General features: G+C 41.3%; 1 protein-coding gene across 9 annotated transcripts in view; it reads left to right on the top strand.

Moving 5' to 3' along the window:
- The window catches only part of TBC1D1 (TBC1 domain family member 1), a 199,434-nt gene that overhangs the window by 154,044 nt on the left and 17,432 nt on the right, over positions 1-27,958 (top strand). For 8 of the 9 annotated variants that reach the window (XR_003899761.1, XM_026647989.2, XM_026647988.2 and 5 more), the window contains 5 exons: positions 349-534; positions 9,040-9,201; positions 12,597-12,755; positions 25,751-25,995; positions 26,573-26,732. Coding sequence is in view for 8 of the 9 variants with exons in the window: in XM_026647989.2 (XP_026503774.1) it covers positions 349-534; positions 9,040-9,201; positions 12,597-12,755; positions 25,751-25,995; positions 26,573-26,732 (912 nt within the window). In the remaining variant the exon portion in view is untranslated. Of the gene's footprint in view, positions 1-348; positions 535-9,039; positions 9,202-12,596; positions 12,756-25,123; positions 25,144-25,750; positions 25,996-26,572; positions 26,733-27,958 lie in introns of those variants that run through there. The other variant, XM_026647997.2, reaches the window with a different exon arrangement.

The following is a 27,958-nucleotide window of genomic DNA, read 5'->3' as shown; positions in this document are numbered from 1 at the left end:
CCCCCCGGACGCTATTTTTAGCTCGAAAATCCGGACATGTCCAGGGGAATCCGGACAAATGGTAACCCTATACACCAGTACTTCCAATAGTTAAGCACCTGCACACACAAATATTAACACTTGCATCTGCAAAATCCATTGGTTCCACTTGCACTTGGATAGGTGTTTAGACTATTGAGACTGCTTATGCATGGGTTAAAGTGCACACAGATGTTTGCGCTTGCAAAGTTTAGATGCATACATAGTACATTTTTTACATGTGCACAAGTGGCAGCAGGCCTTTGAAAAAGTGCCCTTTTATTTGACTATGAAACCTAAATGGGTAATGCTCATTTCTGTCTCTTGAAGATTACTCTGAATTGGGAGATCTTCCACCCAGGTCCCCATTAGAACCAGTTTGTGAAGATGGCCCCTTTGGGCCAGTGAAAGAAGACAGGAAACGGACAACTCGGGAGCTTCGAGAACTGTGGCAGAAAGCCATTCTTCAACAGATACTGCTCCTCAGAATGGAAAAAGAAAATCAAAAGTTGCAAGGTTCGTAAAAATTTTGATTAGATCCTATGGAGAACAAATTATGTTCTTGGTTTGTATTGAAGCTTTCGCGGTGAATAGGATCAGGTCTTAACAAAATGTTTTAGAAGCAATATAGATAAGTCAATCTAGCACTGTCTCTCCCAATCCTCTTTATTTATGTATGGTGTTTCCTTCTTTCCTTCATTTACTCTTAATCTTTTACCTATGGCTTATTTACTTTATCTTAATTGCCACTTTATTGTTGGTATTTCATTGGATGTTTTTAGACTGGTGCCTGGAAGTGCTGATAAGAAGCTCAGTGCTGTCCTTCTGAACTGCCTCTTTAGTATATTCTGATGCACAGGTGTTTGTTTAAATATTGGTCATTCACTAAATCCTGTTTAGCCATTCTGGGAGTTAAACAGAGTCCTCAAAGAGCTGGCCTTGTACTTTAAGCTATGGGTGAAATACTGATTACCATGGTGCTGACAATTATGCGCACGTTATGTAGACACTTCATAACATAATAGGAACTGTGTAATATAATGTTAACTGTGCGTTTTGTTTAGGAAGATCAGAAAACAGTTATAAGGTATTAGAAATGAAGATAGAGTAGTAATACTTACGTGCTTTTCATCCTAGTAGAGTTTCTCCCTTCTGCTTAATTGTTTTTTAATCTTTTTATTTTGTCATTTTTAATATACATGAAATTTCCATACAAATATTAACAAATCTTATGCATAACCTGGTTTTGTTACCTTTTTCATAGACCTATTTGTGTATAGTCAACCTCTTATACAAATTCCAAAAGACTGCAACATCTACTTGATCCTGATGCAAAGGGGTCTGTCATTTTTCCATTAAAAGGGTTCCCTATACTTTTCTCCATGATGCTAATGTTGGGGGGACCTGTCCTTTTCCAAAAGTGAGATATGTTATATCTGTCTGCTAGCAGTGTAATTGTGTTATCAGTGGGTCCTTCCCTGAGTCAGTAACCTCCTTTGGACTGTAACCTAAAAGAATCATTATGGGTTCTGTGGGTAACCTAACTTTAGTTATTTTGAAAATTTTATTTGTTGTTTATCCTCTAGAACACTATTAACTTAGGGCATTCCCACCATATATGCAGAAAGGTCACTATTCCCTCACATCATCTCCAGCACTTATGACTCCCTTTTTAATGTATATTTCCTTTAATTTAAATAGACTGAGGTACCACTATTAAAGTATTTTGAAAATGTCTTTAATGGTTACTTAAATAGATGAGGTTTCTGGCCTTCCCATTCATTTCTTTCCCTAGGGTACGTCTACACTTACATCTGGGTCCGGATGTAAGCAATCGATGTTCTGAGTTCGATTTATCGCGTCTGGTTAAGACGCGATAAATCGATCCCGGATCGATCCCGGAAGTGCCCCGGATCAATCCCGGAAGTGCTCGCCTTCGACGCTGGTACTCCAGCTCGGCGAGCGGAGTACGCAGCATCGACGGGGGAGCCTTCCTGACGCGTCTGGACCGTGGTAAGTTCAGACTAAGGTACTTCGAATTCAGCTACGTTATTAACGTAGCTGAATTTGCGTACCTTAGTCCGAAGTGGGGGGGTTAGTGTAGACCAGGCCCTATTCTCCATGTCCTCCATTTTACAGAAAGCCCAAGATTAAACTTTATTTGTTGGCTTGGCCACACCTCTCTGATTTGAGGTGAGATCAGAGGGAGTCCAAAGACCGTTTGGGATTTGGAGGAGGAGGACCTCTTAGCCCTGTCAAAGACACTAATGGTGAGAGTGGCGATGATGATCCTCTGAAGACTTCTGAGGGAGGGAGCACCTGGCACCAAGATTGTGTGTGAGGGTGGACACCCCTCCTTCCCCCCACCCTCGGATAAATCTCTGAGTAAGATGTGTGGAGAGGAAGGGTTGTCTATCAAGGCGGACAAATGTATAGAAAGAGGCCTAGGGTTGTAGGAGCTGCAGTAGTCCTGAATGGAATCCTCTCTCAAAGCTGAGCTAAAGCTCTTGGGAGACAGTGAAACCTGGGTCCAGGTTTCTGTGGTACCTTGAAATCTGAATGGATGATTGAGCTATATGATGTGCACTGTGTTGTATTTCCTTAAGCATCTACTTGTGTTTCTGTACTTGTCTTACCTTTTTTAGAAAGAATCTACATCATTCCATTATTAGCCCTTCTTGTTTTAAGGATCAGGTTGTTGACATTAAAATCAGGTTGACTTAATTTGGTGTCTCACTACAAAGTCAAAATATTGAGACCTAGGGTAAAATTTTCAAAAGTGCTTAAGTCCCATTTTCAGTCTTGACTTGGGGGCAGATTTTTCAAAGGTATATTTAGCTCCTAACTCCCATTGACTTTCAGTGGGAGTTAGGCACCTAAGTGCCATTTGTGCCCTTGAAAAATCAGCCCAAGTCACTTCTGAAAATGGGACTTACGTACCTGAGTCACTTTTAACAATGTTATCCGTTGTCCTAGATAGCTGTGATGGAGTGGTCATTGACTGAGTGATTGCTGATGGATTGGAGTTTAATGGGGGTGGGGTTAAGGAGCTACAAAGCTTGTCCCAACTGTGAAAGTGTCAAGTCTAGCCTGGGAGCTTGGCTTAGGCAAACTCCTGCTCCAATTTCTGAAGTCAGCCTGTAACTGAAGTTAGCTTGGAAGCCTGGCTCAGGCAAAGGCCTGCCCAACACAAAAGATTTGCGCCAGTCTTGAAAGACCTAGCCTAGCCTGGGAGTCTAGTCTTTAAAGATTAGCCCAACCCAGGGAAGGTTGGTTTAGGCAGAGGTCCGTGCCAGTCCTGAAAGATTTTGTGTAATATGGAAGCTCAACTCAGGCAGAGATTTCTAAAACTTCCAGTTGGAACTTTAGCTGGTAGCTGTATTATGCAGTTGCTGTGGGAATTTCTGAACATGTGGGAACCTAAGGTTTTTTCTGTTCTTAGGGGACTTAACGTTAAAAAGTATATTTTTCCTCTTTTTTTTTTAAATACTCCGATGATTTATTTCTTGCCTCTTCCACTTTCAAAGTGAAACCCACATGAAACCCACGGATAACATGTTAAATCACTGTGTGACACTTATATCTATGAAAAGTAAGAAAATAAGCTTAGTCAGATGTTGATCACCACTCTGTCCAGAGAAAATAGACACTAATTACTAAACAACCACAAATACACTAAAAATAGGTATGTCTGAAACTTGTCAATAAATGAAAGAAACAAGTCTTGGGTGTGTGCTATGAATTTCAAAGAAACGGGAGCACATGCATCTTGGAATTGCTTTTTCTTCTTCCTTGCAGGCAGATACATTTCAAGAAGTGTTCTGAGTTGCTGTTATATAAAGGAACCAGCCCATGACACATGTTTTGAAAAGCAGATGAGAACATGCTTTAGCAGGCTTGGCAGCCACATATTCTGGGGTTTTCATCTTTGGGAACTAACAGTAAATATTTTAATATGCAATATAATGTTTCAATAAGCACAAAATACGTTCATTTTGACTACTACTAAATTAAGCAGTAAAAGTGCTAACATTAAATGTGCAGTATAATATTCATTACTTACCATCTTTAGCTCCTGATACATTATTGCACATTTAAATATTTACTGTTGCTGTCCAGGTGTTCTCACTTACTAAGGGTATATCCTACCCTCAGTCTTTGCATACCACTACCATTGACTTTCATGGGCATTCTGTATGTTGAACAGCAAGGTAAAACTATGCTTCCAAATGTTCAAGTACCAGATAATACTGTTAATTGCAAAAGATAAACAAAAAGTGACTAACAGTGAGTTTGCCCATCAGCTCTAATGCAAGCTGCCACTGCGGAGCTTATTTTAAAATTATCTTCAGGTAGGAAAACCAGGGGCCTCCTGGTGGTTGTTGTTTTTTTTTTATATGATATTCCTTTTGACTTGAAGAAAATGTGAACCAGTTGGCTCCTCTATTGAATGGAGTTGCATTTATTTAGAGATATAGAGTTACTTTCTAAGCTGACACATAACTATAATGCTCATTGGTGCTGTAATTCTTTTAATTCAATGTTTAAGCATAGATCAATTTGTAGTAAAAAAGATGTTGGAACATCAGGGTGTAACTTATGACATGTCCTAACAAGAACGTGTAGATAAATCACACTTCAATAGAAGTGTAAGCACAATATGTCTGAATTCGTTTAGCCCGAGAGTGCCTAATTCTTGTCCTACAGAAAGATCAACATGTATAATAATACCCTATTCTAATTTTGCTATAGTAGTTTGGCTCACCTCTAATTACATATTGCATATTTGTTGACCATAACAGTACAGTGCGTCTAAACACTGATCTGAAAGGAGTAGTCCTGGCTAACATAGCAACAGACAATTTTTTTCCCTTCAGTCTGGAGCTCCCTCCCTTTGGTAGGTAGGTGCGCAGACCTACGGGAGAATAAATCACATTATTTGTATGTTATTCTCTGCACAAACCTCCTTTGTCACTAGCACTGCTCACGTTCACTGCAAAAGTCTCATCATTTGAAGGAGGGACATCTCCAGACTGCAGAAATTGAAGAGTGAGGTCACAGGAGGTTAGATTCTTTGAAGCCTTGCTTTCAGCAGTACTGAAGGTAAACAGCCATGATGGCAGTGTGAAGAGGAGAAAAGAGAAGGAGAAGTTAAGGAGTTAGACTTTTTTTTTAATTTGCAGCCAACCATTACAAAAACAAAGGTGCATTGCTTTCTTTTAATCTTTAGGGTTTCTTTTTGTATCCTAGTTTCACTAACTCCTCTCATGGCTTCTCACCAAAAGTCCCCATGTAGATGTGTCCTTTGTTTTGTGGTTGTAATTCCATTCCTGGGCCAACTTTATATGACCCTGGGCAGGCCCTCTCTGAGGTCCAGAGGGGCCCAGGCCACTTCCAGCTTTTGAGGACCCTAGCCATAGTAAAAAAAAGACAACACACGAAAACAAAGTAAGGCATCAAAAAAAGAGTGAGACATAATTTGAATATTTTTTTATTTAACAAATGCTTTTCTGGTCCGATAGGGGTGCACATAAAAACAAGTTGCGAAACTTATCAAATGCCAAAGCATTAACAAATGTCTAAATTTGAGGCCCCCTTTGAGCTTGAGACCCAGGCCAAATGGCCCTCCTGCCCCCCTCCCCCCACATTCCTTTCCTCGGAATCAAATCTCTGGTATATTAAAAGAAAATTCTGGATAAAATTTATGTTTGGGTTTTTTAACCATACCTTTGGCATAGCAGGATGGATATGTGGAACAGACATGCCAAACCCGCAAAAAAAAATGGAGAAATCAGGCTTGTTTTTGGCTTACTTGACTTGTGAGTTGCTTGTTGGCTAGTTTTTGGCTTGTAGCTTGTTGCTTGTTTGGCTTGTTGCTTGTTGTAGCTTGTTGCTTCTGTTTTTTTGATCGGCTCCCGGCAAGCAGGGACGAAGGGGGGAGAGAGAGTCAGGGGTGCACAGAGGGCCTACCACAGTCCCAGACTGCACGCTGGGGGGATCTAGTCACATAGAGTGTTGGGGTTCTTAGGGATTGGCTTGTTTTGGCCTTGTTTTGAAATGGGATTAGCTTGATTTTTGGCTTATTGTGAAAGACGGGGTGCTTATTTACAACGTGAAAGTTGGCAACTGTGATTTGGAAACAGACAAACACGAAAAAAGCGACCTCTTACAAGCATTTTAAATAATAATTTCTAGTTAGAATGCATCATTTCAAATCCTAAAACAAATCAATCTTAAGGACTTTTGAGTATGGAAACATAGAGGTTCTTTATCAGAAAGTTTAGGGTAACAGACAGAGATTAGAAGCATATGGTAAACTATACCACTAATTCTCATGTTAGTTCTTATCATAATTGCAGTCAGTTATCTTGAAGATTAATGTTAAACAATTTCATATTTGACATCATCAAAGGTTTGGGCAGGTCACTTGGAGCTATCTTTATAAAGATACACCTCTACCTCGATATAACGCTGTCCTTGGGAGCCAAAAAATCTTACCGTGTTATAGGTGAAACCAGGTTATATTGAACTTGCTTTGATCCACCGGAGTGCGCAGCCCCGCCCCCCCGGAGCACTGCTTTACCGCTTTATATCCGAATTCGTGTTATATCAGGTCGCGTTATATTGAGGTAGAGGTGTATTTAAGCCCCTAAAGATGCAGTCAGGTACCCAGTGGGATTTACAGATGTACATAAGCAGGTTAGGCACCTAACTCAATGGGAGTTAAGTGCCTAACCCGATTAGGTGTTTTTGTAAGGTGCCTGTCTGCATCTTTAGGCACATGCCTTTGTAAATCTAATCTGTGATGTCCCTGTGACTCGGTTTATCCATCTGGAAAATGGTGGTCATTATAATGATATCCAGTAAGGGTGAAGCATTTTTGTTTTTAATTTTGTAAATTCCTACGTAGTTAACTTGGGAGGAGGAAAAACCACATAGTTGAAACAGAAGTGGGAATTCAGTCTTGTGCCATATGAGTGTAACTGTTTAGTTTGCGTAATCTTCCCTACACAGTCTGAATTCAGTATTCAGTGCTGCAATCTATGCTTCTAAGGCCAGATAGCATTCTAGAAGAGTATATCATACTAGTGTGGGATGTGAAACAAAACAGCTGGATTCACTGGTTACTTTTGCTTGCCTGAGCCCCAGTAAACTAAGTTATAAGATGGGCTCGCTTGCCCTGGAAAACACTGCCGGAATTAAAGTCTCTGCTGATGCCTTTAACTTACTTTCTAGGAAACCTGTTACCTCAAAATGGATTTATAAACAAAAAAAATTTTTAAATACATTTCAAGGATTTAGGTTATTCAGATTAATGAAATGTCATAAAAGGCCTACAAATTGTTTCATTGGGAAACTAAACAGCCCTGATCCTGCAAAAACTCATAATTTAACTCACACAAGTAATTCCACTGAGTTGTTCACATGCATAAAAGCTGGCAGGATCAGGGCCTGAATTGTTATATAATTTAAAGGTGAAAATTTTCTAACTATATCCAATTTACCATTCTTTTCTGACAAATTGAAAAATAGCCCTTGCTTCATATGACCCACAAAAATCAGTGCTTTAAAAACTTCAGTGGCAGTAGTTATATAACAAACTATACCCAGAGCTGTAATGACACAGTCAATAGTGCTGTTACACAAAGTATTTTGGCATGATCAGAGATTCTGTAAATTAATTTTTTTTTAAAGTATTGTTCTCAATATACTAACTACAGCAAATGGGAGAGAGGAAAAACCAGCAAGGAAAACAAGACTTGAATTTGTATAAACAGCTTTAACAATTGAGAGTTAAACTATTAAAAAATTACTTTGTCCTTTTAACTTAGATTGTCTCAACACAGTAATAAATAGGAGTGTTGTTTTGATGAAGTATTATGGTATTAAATCACCAAAGTGACAGTAGTCTTATGATGTATGGTAATATGTCCTCAGAATGACTGTACACTGTAATGCATAGTCACAGCAACTAGGTATTATGCATATATTACACACACATCATTAGAGAGATGGAAACTTTATGACACTACTTTTTAAACATGGTTTCAACTCAGGAGAGCTGCTTGGGATTTAATATGAGTTAATTTTTTTAACACTTTAAATCCTCATTCCTCTTTGGGTATGCCTGCACAGCAATCAAAAGTCTGCAGCTGGCCTGTGCCAGCTGACTCAGGCTAAGGGACTGTTTAATTGCAATGTAGACATTCAGGCTCGGGCTACAGCCCAGGCACTAGGATCCTGCTGACACCACAGTTAGCCCGAGCCCCACAAGCCAGAGCGGGTGTCTACAGTGTAGACATACCCTTTATCTCCTCTTGTCTCTCTCTCATTTCTAGGGTCTCCCCAAGCCTCCCCATGCTCAAAATAGTGCTTCTGCTCACTTTCCCACATGTGCAAAGACTCTGACCATATCACCACCATCCTCCAACAAAATCAACTGACTCCCTGATCCCTTCAAAATCCTGTTAAAAAATGCTATCCCTAAAATTCTCGGTAGACTTGCCACAGACTTTTATTATGGCATGTGCTCTGTTGTAACTGTGTTGTACTCCTAATAAATAGCAGTACTCCTCGATAATTCTGAATCGAAAGGGAGAGTAGCTTACAAAGGGGCAGACTACATTACTTTTATATCTCATATTCAGTTTTGGTCTTGTTTACACTAAATCCTTTTTGTGAAGAGGAAAAAGTTAGACAATTGTGATATCTTGCCTATTTCATTAACCATCTTCAATGTCTCTTTCAGTTTTAAAGATTTTACTAGTTGTGAGGCTCTTCATCTGAGCTGCCATGCAGAATGTATTTTAACAGAATGGCTTCCAACAGAACGGCACAACTAGAACAGTTTAAAACAAAAAAGCATCCTGAAATTCTTACGGTGCTTGTCAAAAGTTCTACATCTTCAGTTATGTAGACAGGCATCAGCGTGGATGTTTGCATGATAAGGCCCTGTGTAAGTGAATCTGTTTGATAGTATTGTACAGTCTTAACTGGTACACTGTTAATATCATTTCTTAGCTTCTGAAAACAATTTGCTGAACAGGCGTCTGAAACTTGATTATGAAGAAATCACTCCGTGCTTGAAAGATGTAACTTTGGTTTGGGAAAAAATGCTGAGTACACCAGGAAGGTCAAAGACAAAAATTGACATGGAAACAATACATTCTGCTGTTGGGCGAGGTAAGCATAGCCTATATTTTTGAAATGGTGGAATTCATGTACAACTTAATGTTAGAAGTCACTCTAATTGTTTTTCTCTACCAATATCAGTTCTCTCTTATCACCTTATTAAATGGGGGTGTTCACAGTGGTCTAAATAAACAATGGACACTGTTCAAATTGATACATTTGAGGTCCACTGCCCCTTAGCTACACATGTGCCACCCCCATTGATTTTAAACCATAGTTGCAACCATGGAGCTGAGTATAAAGTATGTGACATTCACTTTTAATAAACTTCATCCTAAGGGGAAAAGAGATTTGGACAGCAAAATTGTTGAGCCTGTCTATCTATCCACTGTTAGATAGGCAAGTGACACCAGACCAGTTGATTTATAACTCCAAAATACCAGTGTGAGGCTTCAAGTTTCTAACTTAATTCCCGACCATGAAAAAAATGTCCTTAAATTGATTTTAGAAAGAAACTCCACCAAAAAAGAAAAAAACGGGGAGGAAAACATGAGATGAATGGCAAAAAAAAAAAAAAAAAAGGCAGAATTTAACAAATATATATTATACACCAAATCCTAATTCAAAATGAGTTTTTTCTAGTAACTTTTTACTGTTATACTAAATATATTTATCTGCTTGCTTCAACCAGTATGAGTCTTAGTCAATAATAGAATATCTAAATACAAAATATCTTCAATTGTGGAAATGCTGGACTAAATACCTTGTTTATGTGGATGTTGCAGTGTGCACAGCTATAATTGATATGGGAATAATTTATCAACTATTTGCCCTGAAGGGGATTTAATTGATCTATAATGGTGTGTACAGTAGCAATAGATTTATACTGTTGGCCAAAGTCTACTGTCAATTACCTATTCACCCAATTGAAGCTAATGGAATTGCAGGAGCGTAACTGAGAACAGAATCTGGTTCCTTCAGTGAATCCAAAAGCCTGTTTACGCCATTTGATGTGTTTTTATTCAGTAACCAAGTTCAAAACACTGAAAGTAGTTTGTGAAAATACTCCCTTTGTACATTGTGTTGTGGTTTTGCTTCAAATATCAGTTTTGCTCTTAACTTGTTCCTACTGAAGTTTCATTATAAAGTAATGATCTGGAGATAACGATGATCTATTAAAAATACATATCAGAAAAATACTTATTCATTTTAGTTTTTATGTAAGGAAGTACTGTAAAATTGTTCTTGTATATATTTCTTCTAGAGCTAAGCCAATAACAGATTTTTTCAATTCATGGGCAATTCTGAAAAGTCAAGGAAAATTTTTTGTTTTGTTTAACAAAACATCTTTGATTTCAACCTTTCAATGTTTTTTTTTTAATTTAAAATAAAATTAAAAGAAATTTCAAAACACAAAGCTGTTTTGAATAAAAATAATTTTTCTCACAAATATCAAAAATGAAACATTTATGTTTTCCCCCCAATTGAAACAATTGAATGAAATTGACAAAAGTTGTTTTAGTGTAGCAGAATCTGCATTCCTCTCTCCCCCCCCCCCCCCCCCGCCCCCAAAAAAGAAAAAAGTTTTGGTCTGACTTCACTCAGCCCGTATTTGATAATTGAGTTAATTTTGACCTCCTATATTGACCTCTTCCTATGTTTTAAATATTTACCAAAAGAAACAATAAAAACCACAACTCATAGATTACTCTAAAACTGAACCCTTGATTCCAACACATTTAAGATTAGATTGGAATATCCTTATTTGCATTGAGTAGAATCTTATGCTATGAGTAGTCCTATTTACTTCTTAGTGTAAAGTACCTTTACGCATGTTGAATAGTAACACAGCCTGACCCAGTATAATTAGGGCCCTACCAAATTCACAGTCATGAAAAACACATCACAGACCATGAAATCTGGTCTTTTGCCCTATACTATACAGATTACACGGGGAGACCAGTTTTTCTCAAATTGGGGGTCCTGACCTAAAAGGGAGTTGCAGGGAGTTCACAAGGTTATTTTAGGGGGGAATTGCAGTATTGCCACCCTTACTTCTGCACTGCCTTCAGAGCTGGGTAGAGCCAGAGAGCAGCGGCTGTTGGCCAGATGCCCAGCTCTGAAGGCAGTGCCCCACCAGCAGCAGCACAGAAGTAAGGGTGGCAATAGCATACCATGTCATCCTTAATTCTGCGCTGCTGCTGGCGGCAGCTCTGCCTTCAGAGCTGGGATCCCAGCCAGCAGCCACTGTTCTCCAGCTGCCCAGCTCTGAAAGCAACTCTTCATGAGCTGAAAGCCAACAGCAGCACAGAAGTAAGTATAGCAGTTCCGCAACCTGCCCTACAATAACCGTGTGGCCCCCCCACAACTCTTTTTTGGGTCAGGACCCCTACAATTACAACACCATGAAATTTCAGATTTAAATAGCTGAAATCATGAAACTTATGATTTTTAAAATCCTATGACCGTGAAATTGACCAAAATGTACCGTGAATTTGGTAGGGCCCTAGTTATGATAATACTCTGCACTTCTCTATCTACAGATTTCAGTGCATTGCAAGTAATTATGAATTAAGCCTCCCATCACCTATGTGATTTGGGAAAGTAGCATTATCTCCTCTTCCAGATGGGGAAAGTGAGGCTTTAAAACATGGTTACTTGCCCAAGGTCACACAGCAAGCCTGTAGCAGAAGTAGGAATAGGACACATGTCTCCTAACTGTCAGGCCTGTGTTTTAATCTCTAGATGATGTCTGAATTGCACATGCTGGGTGCTTACGGTGTGCATGAATCCTAGTGCACTGTACCTTGTGCCAACCAGAAGGACAACAGTGCAGTTTGCGGTATTAGAAAGTAATCTATATCAATTCCATCAAAAAGCTTTAAGTTGTGTACTTCAGCTTGGAAAGCTGTGGAGAAGACTAGTAACTTCACAGTTTGAAAGTCTTAGGTTGCTTAGAGGCCTATGTGGCTGGTACTTGCGTAAGGAAGCTGGTACAGCAGCTGTTTGTTAATGGTGCTTTTCTCTCGAAATGGATGCATAATGCTAATTTCAGCCTTATGCAGCTGCCAGGCCAACCCCATGACCAGTGTGTTCCTCCCCTGTTAGGATTTTTATGCTTTGGCAGGTGGGGGAAAGAGGGTACATTTTGCAAACCAGATCAACCTGAATTCCAACTAAGTAGGCGTGCTGTATAGCCAGCTTCTATAGTCTTTCGCAGGAATGTTACAGATAATTTCTGTTAGATAGATCTCCCAAGCCTCACTCCTGCTAATACAGTAGAACCTCAGAGTTATGAACACCTCAGGAATGGAGGTTGTTCGTAACTCTGGGGTTCAGAACTCTCAGGTTCTACTGGACTGTTTACTTGAGACATATTGTAACTCTTGTGATTAGAAGAGTAATGTATTTCCCACTCACCCTTATTTTTTTCCCTTTCTTGCAAGGAGTACCACGTCATCACAGGGGTGAGATCTGGAAGTTTTTAGCAGAACAATACCATCTTAAACATCAGTTTCCAAGTAAGCAGCAGCCAAAGGACACTCCCTACAAAGAACTCTTAAAACAATTAACTTCCCAGCAACATGCAATACTTATCGACCTTGGTAAGTCTACAGCAGTATTGTGAAATGAGAACTAAAGTTTCACAACCTTTGGAGCCGGAGAATTCTAACAAAGAAAATAACTAGTAAAAATGTTTCTTGGGTTAATAACAGATTATGGGTGAGAAGTGATTTTAATCTGATATAACTGACAATAATTACTTCAGATTATTAGCAAATCGTTAAATCCATATTTCAAATACAGAAATGTTCTACAATCTCCTCTCATTAGATAGGGCATTAATAAGCACTTTGGTATATGTGATTAATGCAGCTATACTTCAGATATTGACAGGGAGCTGCTAAAGTCAATGGGACAGAAACTGTCAGGGAATCAAATCTGTTTGTAAGAGTTGAGGCTTGTTTAAAAATAGGCGTTTTATTTTGGTAAAACAACTCTCTCTGATGGAAGTTCAAATATCTTGCAAGATATTTATTGAGTCTCACTCAGTTTCTCCTCTAAAATACTGTGTGTCATGCTGTCTGGAGTGGCTCACGACCAGAATGCCAACCTCCGGGCAGACTGTCAAAAAGCAAGGCAGACACCCCACCCGGGGTATGTTCTGTCATTAGATTTCACCAACCCAGAACCAAATGTGAACTCCCAAAGTAATACAATAGTCTTATAGTGGAGTCACAGACAGCTTCCTTCGACACTCCAGGCTATCTTGCCACCCAGGCAAGCTGGACTATGTGATAAATGGTCACTTACACCAAAAATTACAAAATATTCAGTTTACACTGACTCCCAAGAGACCAGTCACTCACCCAGGTCAGTTTGTACCATAGATCTCACACCAAAGACAACGCTATAGAAGTTACTTCCATAGTAAACTAACCAAAGATTTATTAGCTAAGAAAAAGGAATGAGAGTTATTGAGAGGTTAAAGCAGGTAAAAATATATGTACATGTGAGTCACGGTCTGTAATTTCAAAAGGCAGCAGAGATGTAGTACTCTGACCGTTTCCTAAAAGTCTTTAAGGGCTACCCAGAGTAACTCTGGGGATCTCAAACTTCTTGTTCAGTTATTCTGCTCTGTTAGAATCCAGACCAGTGGTTCTCAACTTATCTATCGTGGCCCACAATGTGTTACCTGGGCCGCAGGGACCGGGTGGCATGGCAGCGGCAGCCCTGCCCCCGACCCCCGCCGTGCAGGGCCAGCCAGCTGCCCACATGCCCAGCCCCCTGGGCACCAGACTCCTGTGGCACGTCTGCCCTGGAGCTTGCGGGGCCGGGCGGTTGCGCCTGACCCCATGGGGCCGGCCGGAAGCCCCAGACACCCACTGCGCGGCTGCCCCGGAGTTCACGGAGCCAGGCTGCAGTCCTGAACCCCACTGTGCTGGGTAACCGTGAACCTGGACCCCACCCCAGGACCCGCAGCTGTGTGCTAATTGGGCCACTGGTTGAGAACCACTGATCCGGACACTCCAGATATGAAGGATTTTTTCTTGTGTCCGATTTATAGCTTATTCTCACAGAAACCAAACTGACAGTCCCCACACAGGTCCCTTCTTCACGTGGAGGGCGAATGCGCTTAAAGTCTTTGATCTTTGATTCCATACCATGGCTCATTTGCATTTAATGAACAGAATTTAACATTTTCTTGTCAGACCACCATCATTTTCATTACACAATGTTTTTTTCCTGTTTGATGAGTTACATAGTTACAGAGGTTTACAATGCAAATGATTGCTTTCTCTTTACAACATGTGATATAGCTGAGTGAGAACAATACCATGCAGCATCCTACAAGCATTTCAGAAAACACTGAACACATTCTTATCAACATAACATTTAACATTTATTTTGATAATGCTAACACACAGGTAAGGAAGACTGGTTTCCAGCTATGAATTTTAAGTGTTCAGTGAGGCCTGAGGCCTTGGCATGAGCTGGCATCTGGTCTGCCAGTGTCACACTATGGTCAAGGTTTTTAAAAAGAGGAGCCTAGATTAGGTTCTTAAATTCATATCTAGGCATCTGAACAAGCAGCCTGACTTTCAAAGGTGCTGAGCACTCAGCAGTTGCCCTTGGGTTTCATAGGGAGCTATTGAATGTTCAGCACCCTTGTTAGTCAAGCCAGTTACTATGGATTTAGGAGTCTTAACCTTAGGCAAACATTTTAGAAAATCTTTGCCTGTACCCACCTTCCATTTCATTCTTGTATCTCATTTAAAGCTTGTCAGGGTGTTCATAATATCAGGATGAAATACAAGATACTAAGACTAAATTGTGTGAAACTGTTGTTTTAGGGTGGGGTCAAGGAGGAGTGATTTGAGCTAATTTTATTAAGAGTGAGAGGGAGTTAAAGGTGACAGTCTTTGGCCACCCAAAAGACATTATTTCATACTGTGACAGACCCAGACCATTGGGGTACAGGAGTCTGGTAGAGGGCAAATATACTGGTCACTGGATGAGTAGTTTTCTGTTCCCTGAGTGACCAGAGCAGGGGCTGCACTAGAGTAATCAGGAACCTGCTAGAACCAGTTAAGGCAGGCAGGCTAATTAGGACACCTGGAGCCAATTAAGAAGAAACTGCTGGAATCAATTAAGGCAGGCTAATCAGGGCACCTGGGCTTTAAAAAGGAGCTCACTTCAGTTTGTGGTGCGAGTGTGAGGAGCTGGGAGCAAGAGGCGCAAGGAGCTGAGAGTCAGAGGGTGTGCTGCTGGAGGACTGAGGAGCACAAGCGTTATCAGACACCAGGAGGAAGGTCCTGTGGTGAGACTAAGGAAGGTGTTTGGAGGAGGCCATGGGGAAGTAGCCCAGGGAGTTGTAGCTGTCATGCAGCTGTTACAGGAGGCACTATAGACAGCTGCAGTCCACAGGGCCCTGGGCTGGAACCCGGAGTAGAGGGCGGGCCTGGGTTCCCCCCAAACCTCCCAATTGACCTGGACTGTGGGTTCTTCCAGAGGGGAAGGTCTCTGGGCTGTTCCCCAACCCACATGGTGAATCTCTGAGGCAAGAAAATCCACCAATAAGCGCAGGACCCACCAAGATAGAGGAGGAACTTTGTCACAATACATATCAGTTCATTTTCCTTTTCCTTTTCTCTGTCCTTGTCAGCATTACTTCTCTCTCTCAAATTGCCAAAATATAACAGTTCTGCCCCAAAACACAAAAGAGGACTAAGCTCAAAAGACTTTGAATCCTAAAAGCATGTATTCTTTAAGATGTGGATCCCTATTGAACACTATTATGTCGGCGCATTGCCAAGACTGACCTCTTAAGAGCTGTGACCAGCAGCGATGCTCTTCTCCGGCCAGCATACCAGCCATGTTCACTCATTTTCTTTCACAAACTTTGTTAGTCTGCTTTCTTGTCCTCTCCTGGTATTTTCTATTGCAGTCTTTCTCCTCTTTCAACGATAGTTCCCTACCAACTCCAGCCTCTCCTCCCCACTGGCAGTATATACCTTCCACCCAAAAGAGATTTGTTTTTTCCGTTCCGAGATAGGTTTCCCTTGACTGTCCCTACCTTCCATGATCCCAGCCACAGGCTTATCCTTACCGTTAGCTGTCTTTCCTCATTGGAACCCAGATATCTTGAGGCATCTACTACTCTTGGAGGAATTCTGTGCCTCTTTGCATGCACAGAATTCATGTCCCCTACAGACTACTCTCCCCTCCCCCTGCAGAAAATACGTTTTGCCAGGAAGGTGCTGCAATTACACCTTTCGCCCATCAGGGGCTGCTGTGGCACCAGAAGAGAGGGCAGCCAGCTAAGCCAACCGTGGAGGGCAGCCAGCTAAGCCAACCGTGGAGAGGAAGGGGGAGAGGCTGCCTTACTCACAGCTCCTTGCCCGGGAGCCAAGTAAAGATGTACGGGATATAAGGGGGATGGATCGAGCAGGGCATGAGGAGCTGCTGGGGGTGGGGGGGGGTCACGTAGACTAGTGGAGGGGCTAGTGGTGGGAACAGATGGGGTGGGGTCACAGGAGCTAGTGGGGTGACAGCATTGAGCTAGGGGCTCAATGGGAGTGGGGGTGCAGGGCCACATGGGGCTGCGGGGACCAGGGGGTGCAGAGACATATGGGGACAGGAGAGGATGGTTGGCGGAGTGGGGGTGCAGGATACATGGGGATGGGGGACCACAGGTAGCTGAGTGGGGGTGCAGGGACAATTGGGGCTGGAGGGAGACGGGTTGGCTATGTGGGGATGCAGGGACACGTGAGGATGGGGGGAGGAGCGGTGGCCGAGTGGGGATGCAGGGACACATGGGAGGGTGCAGGGACATACAAGGACAGATGTGCTTGACTAAATGGGAGAGGCTAGGGGTCAGCCAGGGTCTGCACGGGGGAGGCTTCCCAACTCCCTAACAGTCCCTCCCCCACAAAAAACCCTCTGTTGCATACTTTTCCCACGCGCACCCAACAGCTTTCCAAGATCACACCCAGGCTCCTTCTCAGCAATTACGTCCCTCAGCTCCTCTGTTACCCCCCCCCTTCCCCCAGCCTTTGCACTGCTTTTGAGGGGTGCAGGGAATACGTTTCTGTATTGTAGTTTAAATTAATTTGCATTCAGAGTTCAGTGTTACTATGCCTAGTAAGGAATCTGTTTGTCAAAAAACATTTCCTGAATCTTTTTTGTTGTCTGTATTGTTACAGGAATACTTGCTGACAGATATTCTAAAATAAATTACAATATAATCAGGCCAGTTTCAATTATTTTGGTATTATTTTAACAAATAAAATATGCAGAATTTTGAAATATTGTGCACAGAATTTTTTGGCACGGAATTCCCCCAGGAGTAATCTGCTAGGGGCTGAAGGGCAATTAAAATGTTGCCTACATAGCCATAATTACTTGGTATGTTGTGGCCTGTAGCCCTGTTGAAAACATTAGAATTCAAATAAATATTCTCTTTTTTCCTCCTAGATATTGTTTTAATGCAGTGTACAGTCTCAAACACAAACATTTAATCTATTTTTCTAAGAAGACTCCAACTATTCCTCGGTTGTAATCCCTGATTAACTCTAAGACTAAAGACCATGCATTGAATTCTACAATAATAAATGAATAAACTGGTCCTGTATTTCAGAGTACTATGGAAGGAGAATGTGGTTTATGATTTGGTCTTTTTCACGTGTCCATGAAAGAATAATCTTTAGGATTGATTACTAAAAATTGTAATGAAACTGTTGTCATTTATGGAAGGCATGAATTGTAAATAGCTAACCAACTGTCATTTGGTTAATTGGTTAAAACTTGAGGGAAAATCGGTACTACTTTTTGCTTTAATCTAAATGACTAATACACGTTGCGCATTTTAGATGACGTTTGGTAATCCTAAAGAGGTAGCACATAGCTAACCTAGTGGACCTCATGTTTCTTATTATTATTAGTCCAATAAAGAATTTTTGTAGAATAGTAATTTAGCTGAGAGCAATAGGGGCTAAACTGCTGCATTAAACCTCAGCTCCATGTTAGGGAGATGCACTCACCACTCCAGCAAGTGCACCTGCGAGGCATTGTGCCTCACACAAGGTCGATGCTTTCAGGAGTGGCAAGAAAGCATGGCTGCTGTGTCACCCTTGAAGAGGGTGTAACATTTTCTCCGTCTGCCCCTATCTAATATCACTGGCTGGTGTGGAATAGGTTGGCCATGGCCTGATTCTTAATATAGAAGTTGTCATCGATACAGTATACAGTCTTTGCTCTCTCTGAGAGGTTGGGCACAACTGAGCCTTCAGATTCTGATCCTGCAATTGAATCTTTTTATTTTTATTTTTTTGCATCAGCACAGAGCCGTAATCAACCCCTTGCGGGATTGGGGCCCTAGGTTGGTTTTCCCCAGTAACCAAGTATTATGGTAAAATTGTGTTTGAGACTAATAAAATCAGTAAACTTTGGCAATAATATGCATGTGGGAAGACAAACTACAATTCTTTGTATAGAGAGTATAACTGAATGAACTATACTTTAAACCTAGAATCTAGGTTTACCAGAAGTAGTTGGGTATGAGGAGGTTTTACATCCTTTCCTGAAATACAGTAGAACCTCAGAGTTATGAACACCTCGGGAATGGAGGTTATTTGTAACTCTGAAAAAAAGTCATGGTTCTTCCAAACATTTGCAACTGAACATTGACTTAATACAGCTTTGAACTTTACTAGGTAGAAGAAAAATGCTGCTTTCCCTTTATTTTTTAGTAGTTTAGGTTTAACACAGCACTGTACTGTATTTGCTTTTGGGGGGGGGGGTCTCTGCTGCTGCCTGATTGCATATTTCTGGTTCCAAATGAGGTGTGTGGTTGACTGGTCAGTTTGTAACTCTGGTGTTCATAACTCTGAGGTTCTACTGTAAGAGATTATCTTAGTGGTTAGGGTTGTACCTGAACAACTCCATGTGTAGACAAGCTCTTACTTGTGAGGAACAGAGGTAAATTCCTTCAGCAGAGGCAGGTGAGCTTACACAGGTACCAAGCTGTGAGGGAATTGGCTAGGATTAGTTAAAGTGACACACATGTTGTATGGTAGAGAAGAATGTTTCCTCTCCCCTCTAGTTGGTGGATGGCCACACTTGCATCTACTACAGAGAGCTTAGCATTCTTCGGAAAAGTGGAGAGAGATGGTTAATTACTAATAAAGGAGAGGGATTCTGACTAAATATTTTTGTTATATTACAAAGCTATTTGTTTTATGGCTGATAGTAAAAGGCCAAAAGCACATTAAAAATGAGGACATTTTTGTGCAGGGTTTTTGGCTGACGTAGATTTGATCATGATATTACTTCTACGGCTGCCAACCAACTGCTTGCAATTCACATTATGAGTATTTAAATATTTGTGTTACCCAGTGCCACTGCTCTGTCACAGCCAGTGCTGAGGATTATTAGCCTATCGCATTCCAACATTTAGCAGCACAAAAAATAAGGAAAAAGAAAAAGAATATAGAGCACTTCCGGTTGTACAGTTTGTTGGCTGAGCAGTGGCCTTTGATCTGCCTTTAATAACTTTTAAGAATGGTCCCAATGTGACACTTCCCAGCGGTACCTAGTGTTGTGAGGCACTACCCGTCCTTAGCATCAGGAAGCCTTGGCTGTGCCTGCCCTGGTCAGCTCCCCATCTTCACCGGCCACAGGCAACACACAAGCACTCTACTCTACACCTCGCAGGACCCACTGTCCCTCTGCACATAGGCGGCAAATTATATGGGCCCGTGGTGCCCGTGCTCCACCAATATTCAGGAACGTGGGCCCAGCTCCACCAATGTTTGGGCTGTCCATAGGACAGACTGGGGCAACTGCCCGGGGCCCCGCGTGTTGGGGGACCCCATGCTTCAGGGGGATTTGGGGTCCAGGGCGGCCTGAGAGATAGCGGGGGGCTTGGCACCGGCAGCAGGAAGCGACCTGGCCCCAGCCTGGTCTGCCCCGCCTCTTCCAGCCCCTGCTCTGCCCCTGACCCGCCTCTTTCCCACCTCTTCCTGCCCCTGCTTTGCCCCCTCATGCCCCCATTCCACCCCTTCCCCCCAAGTCCCCACCCCCGCCACACCTCTTTCCGGCTTCCGCCCCCTCCTAACACATGTTCTAGACTGAGCCTAGAGTTAATTAACAAGATACTCTCATGTCTAACCAAGTATTGCTGATCCAAAATCCTTGCAGTGCTTTATAGCAGGTAGGCTATGACCCTTCTTCCATGAGGCAGGCATGCTGTCAGTTGCCTCCTAGGTGAAGATGTTTCTTTGAACTCCAAGATGTACCACACCGATCCTTTGTCTGGATTCATTAACAGGGCAGCTCCCTACTGTTTGTTTGGTCCTGTAGATCAGTGGTTCTCAACCAGGGGTACGCAGAGGTCTTCCAGGGGATACATCATCTTATCTAGATATTGGCCTAATTCTACAAGTTACATAAAAAGCACTATTGAAGTCAGTACAAACTCAAATTTCATACAATTACTTGTTTATACTGCTTTATATACTATACACTGACATGTAAGTACAATATTTATATTCCAATTTTATTTTATAATTATATGGTAAAAATGAGAAAGTAAGCAATTTTTCAGTAATAGTGTGCTGTGACACTAGTATTTTTCTGTCTGATTTTGTAAGCAAGTACACCTCTACCCCGATATAACACGAATTCGGATATAACGCGGTAAAGCAGTGCTCCGGGGGGGCGGGGCTGCGCACTCCAGCGGATCAAAGCAATTTCGCTATAACGCGATAAGATTTTTTGGCTCCCGAGGACAGCGTTATATCGGGGTAGAGGTGTAGTTTTTAAGTGAGGTGAAACTTAGGGTATGCAAGACAAATCAGACTCCTGAAAGGGGTACAATAGCCTGGAAAGGTTGAGACCCTCTGCTGTAGATTTTCTCTCCTGTAAATTTTGCAATCTCTCAATTTGCACCTGGATCAGTTTGCAAAATAGCATACACTGAGAGACATACAATACACAAATGGCCAGAAAGGGAGATAGGTGTATGCAGTGTTGTAGCCACGTCAGCACCAGGATATTAGAGAAACAAAGTGGTTGTGGTAATATCTTTTATTGGACCAACTATACGTGTCAGTTACGTCCTGCCTGACAGGAACATTTCCAAGGTATGTCACCTCTCGGTGACCTGACTTAACTCTAAGATCTTAAGAGCATAATTTTCAGTATAGATACCCAACTCTTTAAGGATTATCTATATGTACATCTCACAATGATTGTGTCGACCAGTGAGCAACTGACTCTTGGTAGAGACCTCACATGCCACCTTTGGTGAACTATTATGCAGATATCCAACCCAGGGGATCCCTCTAAAACCCTGTACAATCCCTGTTTCCTCTGCCAGTTGGTACCAAGGGGTACCTGGGTCATGCCCCAGTGTGACACAGATAAGCTAAGAATAGAGAAGGGAATATAGGCTTCAGTGATCTTATTTGAAATCAACTCTGGCTAGTCAGCTCCACAGTATGAAGGTGGGTTTTTTTGGCGGGGGAGGGTGGGCGTGTTGGCTAGCCTTTCCTGTAGTTAGTCAATAGTGCACGGTATGGCTCACCAGCAGACTTTTGGGGCTTGATGGTTCAGTAGTCTACAGGTCTTTTGCCCCATGCTAATAAAAGTGCGTGTGCACACACTGTCTCTTCATGGTCTCAGTTATGTGCTCAGATATATAAAACAAATGCATGTCCTGGCAAAAGTAGTAATTGTGCGCTTTTGCATAAATTCAGTCATTAACGTTTTCAAACTGTATGAGAAAGCTGTATCTGAAAGATGGACCAAGCCCTAAAACTTTAATAAGATGAACCAAGAAAACTAAATACTCCTAAGGAGGGAGGTTAAAAAAAAAATGTTGTGAACAGGCAAGCAGCAACAGCTGGACAGGTAGTTACAAAGAATTTGCATGTTTCAACTAGCATTTCTCTAGGCTATCAGATATGTTTATCTGAAATAGATCTTCAAGAATTCTTGTGTAAGAATGCATAGCTGTGTGGTGGAACCTGTGTGTTGTGAGGACAAGACGGATTTTCTCAACATGTAGCTTAAAATTTTTATTAAAGCTAATGTTTAAAAAATTATATAATACATAGGTTGAGAAAAGAGTGTCTGTACATCTGGGTATAGTGCTTAGATCATCCACAAATACAGAGTTTGTTTTTCAAGGCATATGATACATAGAGTACATAATAAACAATAACCCAAATTTAGGTGAATAGATTTAATAATACAGTTTAGATACACCTCTATGCCGATATAACATGATCCGATATAACACGAATTCGGATATAACGCAGTAAAGCAGTGCTCCGGGGAGGCGGGGCTGCACACTCCGGCGGATCAAAGCAAGTTCGATATAACGTGGTTTCACCTATAACGCAGTAAGATTTTTTTGGCTCCCGAGGACAGCATTATATCGGGGTAGAGGTGTATTAGAATCTGAATACTCGGGTACATCACTCATGAAAAGTTGTACAGAGATTTGGTTGTGGAAAGCAAAATATATCAATGAGTGGAGATTGTCCCTCAGTAATTGAGAATTAGGTTGGTTGTCCATGAGGAAAGTATTTGTTACTTTCCTGACTGTGCTTCTCATCGGCACTCCAGCTCATCTCTCCTGGTATTGCTGGGCCATGGCTCTTGCCATTCTCTGCCCACATGCAGTAGCAGCCCACTGGAAGATGCCGGCCTTTTCTCCCTCCCTGTGTTGCAGCTGGCAATGTGAGTAGTTCATGCCCCCACTCCTGAGCAGGTGCACAGCCAGGCTCATAGTTAAGACTAATGAGCAGCACAAGAAGTGCCAATGAATTCACGGAATTGAAAAGTACAGCTAACTATGAGTAAGGGCGTCGGAATCTGACCTTGTCAGAGCTGGAATAGCGAAGAAAGACAAATCCTTGTTGATGTTAACCTTGCCTAAGAAAACAAGGTTCAAAAGGACGTGAATTGTATTAAACAATGCCCAGTGTGCTGCTAGGCACTGAAGACTCTGCATTGACAGCACAGCTGCCATGAATCAATATAAATCAGTTCAGCTAGAGCATCCAGTTAAAATAAATAAAATAAAAATAAATTAATGGAGATATCCTATCTCCTAGAACTGGAAGGGACCTTGAAAGGTCATCGAGTCCAGCCCCCTGCCTTCATTAGCAGGACCAAGTACTGATTTTGTCCCAGATCCCTAGGTGGCCCCCTCAAGGATTGAATTCACAGCCCTGGGTTTAGCAGGCCAATGCTCAAACCACTGAGCTATTCCTCCCCCCCTGTTGTGATTATGGATTAGTAGAAATATTTGTCTCTCATTCTGAAGTCACACTGAATTGTACAGTGGTACAGCCATTGTTATCAGAACCATCAGATGATCACTGTCTACTTGAAATGTATTTGTATTGGTATTGCGATAGTGACTAGGACCCCATTGTGCTAGGCACTGTATAAACATGGAACAAAAAATCAGTCCCTGCCCCAAGGAGCTTACACTCTGCTCAATTAAAAAAAATTTAGAATTATGTACTGCACCTGCCTCAGTTTCTCTGCCTTTTTTTTTTATTATTATTTTTTTAATCACATTTTCCTGTTTGGGTTTTTAAAAAACTTCTTTTCCCTCTTGTTCTGTGAAGTATCTATACAAACTGAGGGGCCAATCCTGCAAAGACTTACACATGAGCATCTCTGCTCACCTTAGAGCCACGAGGTTCATTTGATGTAGGTCCTGATCCTCCAAAGTCTTAACTGGCGAGTCGAGGGGGATAATCTGAGATTGTCTCGCTTGTGGATTTGACAGCACTTTGTGTATGAACAAAATAAATTAAAAATTAGAGGATTTTTTTGGTCTCATCTTTCAGTTACAGAACTCTTAGGAGTTTGTTGTAGCTTCAGTACATTTTAAAAAAAAATCAGTCTACCTAACTTTAAGATGACTTTTATATTTTGCCTTTCATGGGACTTGATCCAAAGCCTATTGAAGTCAATGGGAGACTTCTGACCCAAAATGCACGAGTGAATGTGGAACAAATAACTGGATTTACATTCACTTTTTTCTCCTGCTGAGCTTGTTGGCTTGTGGCTTTTTGGCGCTGTTCAGAGGTAAATACCTGCAGTATTCTTGCTCCTCCCAAACTTACCAACTTCAAGCATTCAAAAATCACAAGATTAGCGTAAAAATTAGTATTTTTCAAAAATAAATTTAGGGTTTTTTTATTTACCTTTTAGTATCTAAGCCTTTAAGGGTGCATTTAGATCACATTTTAAAGCTTTTTCTCTGCAGTTATGAGGGCCACAAACTTTTTTGTTTTAAGGAAAAGCTGATTTTCATCTAATTACAGGACTCCAGCAGCAGCTAGAGCTTTAAGAAATACACCAAATAGTGAGATTAGCAACATTGCTTCCAGCCCACCCACTCCTTTTTCAGGACCCCTCTGTACTGGATTTTTTCCAGACCCCAATTTATACCTTCTCCCTGAATGACTTGTGCCGGAGGGGCCTTGCTGCTGACAGAGAGAAGCTACATGGGTCTCTCATCAGAATGTATTAGAATAACTTCTAGCTTAGGCAAAGAAGTCCCTGCAGAAAAATGCAAGCTGCTCTTTCGCTTGGGAAGCTAATCACACTGCCTCTGCAGCGCTCAATTCCTTAACAGCCTTGGCAGCCATGAGACCAGACTCAGAAATAATCAAATGCAGGTTTTTCACTTGGTAGCTCAGAGCACTAACCAGAATGCAGGAAGAACCAGCCCCAGGCTTTGTCTTTTTGAAACAAGAGCCCTGATGTTATCTGCCAGCACACCTCCAGCAGGAGCAATACAGCAACATTCCAGAAGCTGAAGGGTGGGGTGATACTTAACAAGCGAGCAACTACAAAAGACACTTCACTTGTCCTGGAACAAAAGAAGTATTAAAACTTCCTCTGAATTCAGATAACTTGTTGGGGGGAAATCTCATGGTTGTTTTTTATTCTTCCAAAAAGGTAAATGTTCTGTTTCTGAAACACCTGCTAATATTCTGTGAACATTAGACCTTCAATGTGATCATTTACATACTGATAGGAATCTGTAGGGAAAGTTCAATAAAATGGCTCTGTTTGATAAAAAACCTGATTTTAATTGATAATTGAGTAGAGGGGGGAAGTGGTGGACCTGTTTGCTTTAGGTTTAGAGGATCAGATTCTTATCATTAGTAGCCACAAGTACTCCTGTTCTTTTTGCGGATACAGACTAACACGGCTGCTACTCTGAAACCTATTCTTATCATTGCATCACTATAAATCTGAAGTTTACACCATTGACTTCAATTTATGATTGAGAAACTGAGATCAGAATCTGGCCCAGATAGCTGAACATTGGTCTAAGACTTCTTTATTTGGACCCCAGCAGTTGTCCATAAGCCATGTCTTTTTTTAAATTACAAAAATATATATTTCTAAGGTACAAAAGCTCTCCTTGCCTTATATAATAAACTCAATAATGTCAGCATTGAAAGTTGACTTTAAAAGATTGTTTGTTTAACTTGGTAACCTAGCAAGCTTGTTTTGTTTTGTTTAAAGTTCGAATTGCTAACCTCAGTTGTTTTCACAGGACGCACCTTTCCAACACATCCTTATTTCTCAGCACAACTGGGAGCTGGGCAGCTGTCACTCTACAATATTTTGAAGGCCTATTCTCTTCTGGACCCGGAAGTAGGGTATTGCCAGGGCCTTAGTTTTGTAGCAGGAGTTCTGCTGCTTCATATGACTGAAGAAGATGCTTTTAAGATGTTGAAGTTTCTTATGTTTGACATGGGCCTAAGGAAACAGTATCGTCCCGACATGACTATTTTACAGGTATTTGTTTTTATGCCTCTGTAAAAAGGATGCTGCTGATAATAGCAATATAATTTGTTAGTGATGTGATTGTCAGATTCTGCTTTTTGACTCCACTGCAGAATCACTAAAGAGGAGAAGGGGCGCTATAAAGAGGATTAGATCTTAAAGAGATTAATGTTTCAGTTTGAGAGAGGCCATTGGGAAATTATGAAAAACACACACAACTCTGTTGCTTAAGACTAATTTACATTCAAGTAGCCCTTGTATGAAAGTGTGTCTTCAGATAGCCCTGCATAGTTTGCTATTGTAGGGAGAAAATACAGGGAACCCTGAAACAGGGAGCATTACCTCTGCCAGCTTAGGGGTGAGAGGGATGGTTAATGTGAGCAATCATGAAGTGCTACCCACTGAGTCACTGAAAAGGCTCCAGGTTACTTTAGTTTCTTATAAGTGTGTTTGAACATTAATTGGTAGATATTTTTCACTCCTTCTTTCTCATGAGAAAGTATAGCATGAGCTTTGTTCTTATAACTTCCAGCTAGTCTGTTATTCTTAGTCAGTTCTTCATTGCTTTTTCTCTTTCTCTTCTTTGCAGATCCAGATGTATCAACTTTCCAGACTTCTTCACGATTACCATAGAGATCTCTACAATCACTTGGAGGAGCATGAGATTGGCCCTAGTCTCTATGCTGCCCCCTGGTTTCTGACCATGTTTGCCTCTCAGTTTCCCCTGGGATTTGTTGCCAGAGTGTTCGGTAACTCTTCATAAAAATATCTTTCTGGTCTTCTTGAAACTGTGTTTGCATTGCTACAGGTTCCAGCCTGTTTCATACACCTAAGACAATATTTATGCTATTTTTGATTAATAGTCCCTTCCACTGATGTATTGTGTAGTGACAAAAGTCAACTTATAGGAAGTGAATGTGTGGAGTTTATAGCAAAATGCTGTTCAGAGACCGTAGAAGGTTGGAACTGACTGTCTTGTCTCTTCACCTCTATTGTTAATTTTTTTTCTCTTTGGATTTCCTCATTCTTCTCATTTCAGCTGAGTGCTATAATACTTCCCAATTACTGAGCCCTCCTGCGTTCATTAAGTTGGAAATCCCACTTCAGCAATGTCCCAGGCTTTCCCTTCACAAAGGAATGCTGGCATTGCTGCAGTGAGGCTCTACCAACATTGTTCTGTGCTGTATAATCGTGCTAACTTTAGCCTGCTTTGCTCCTGAAGTATTCAGTGTGGATCTAATCTTTTCATTTAACATCTGGTCGGACACTTTCTGAGATTTTACACTGTTCTGCTTGCCTGACTCCAGACCCATCATTGCCCATTCTCTTGCAGGCATTACATCTGTTGTATTGTCACACAGTGGTCTAGGAATACAATACAATACATACTCAAGAGGGGCACGAAACCAGGCAATTGGTGTCCCATGACTAAATCAGTATACCCATAAATGGGTGGCTCAATTAACTATACGTACATATTGAAATAAAAAGTGTGTTTTGCCTGGATCACTGTAGTGGAGCCACGCTTAGATGAATGACTTGCCTCACTAAGAACAAATACAGTGGCCAAAAGTTAATAAGACACAGCAAGAATGACTTATTTCAACCAGATTAGTTGCTTGCTTAGGGCAGTGGTTCTCACCAAGGGTACGCGTACCCCTGGGGTACATCAACTCATCTAGATATTTGCCTAGTTTTACAACAGGCTACATAAAAAGCACTAGTGAAGTCAGTGCAAACTAAAATTTCATACAGACAATAGCTTGTTTATACTGCTATATATACTGTACACTGAAATGGAAATACAATATTTATATTCCAGTTGATTTATTTAGTAATTATATGGTAAAAATGAGAAAGTAAGCAATTTTTCAGTAAGAGTGTGCTATGACACTTGTATTTTTATGTCTGATTTTGTAAGCTAGTAGTTTTTAAGTGAGGTAAAACTTGGGGGTATGCAAGACAGATCAGACTC

The sequence above is a fragment of the Terrapene carolina genome, unplaced genomic scaffold (genome assembly GCF_002925995.2).
Source record: "Terrapene carolina triunguis isolate 2854851 unplaced genomic scaffold, T_m_triunguis-2.0 Scaffold66, whole genome shotgun sequence".
Lineage (NCBI taxonomy): Eukaryota > Metazoa > Chordata > Testudines > Emydidae > Terrapene > Terrapene triunguis.
Note: the sequence above shows the minus strand (reverse complement) of the source record. Positions and strands in the feature narration are given on the sequence as shown.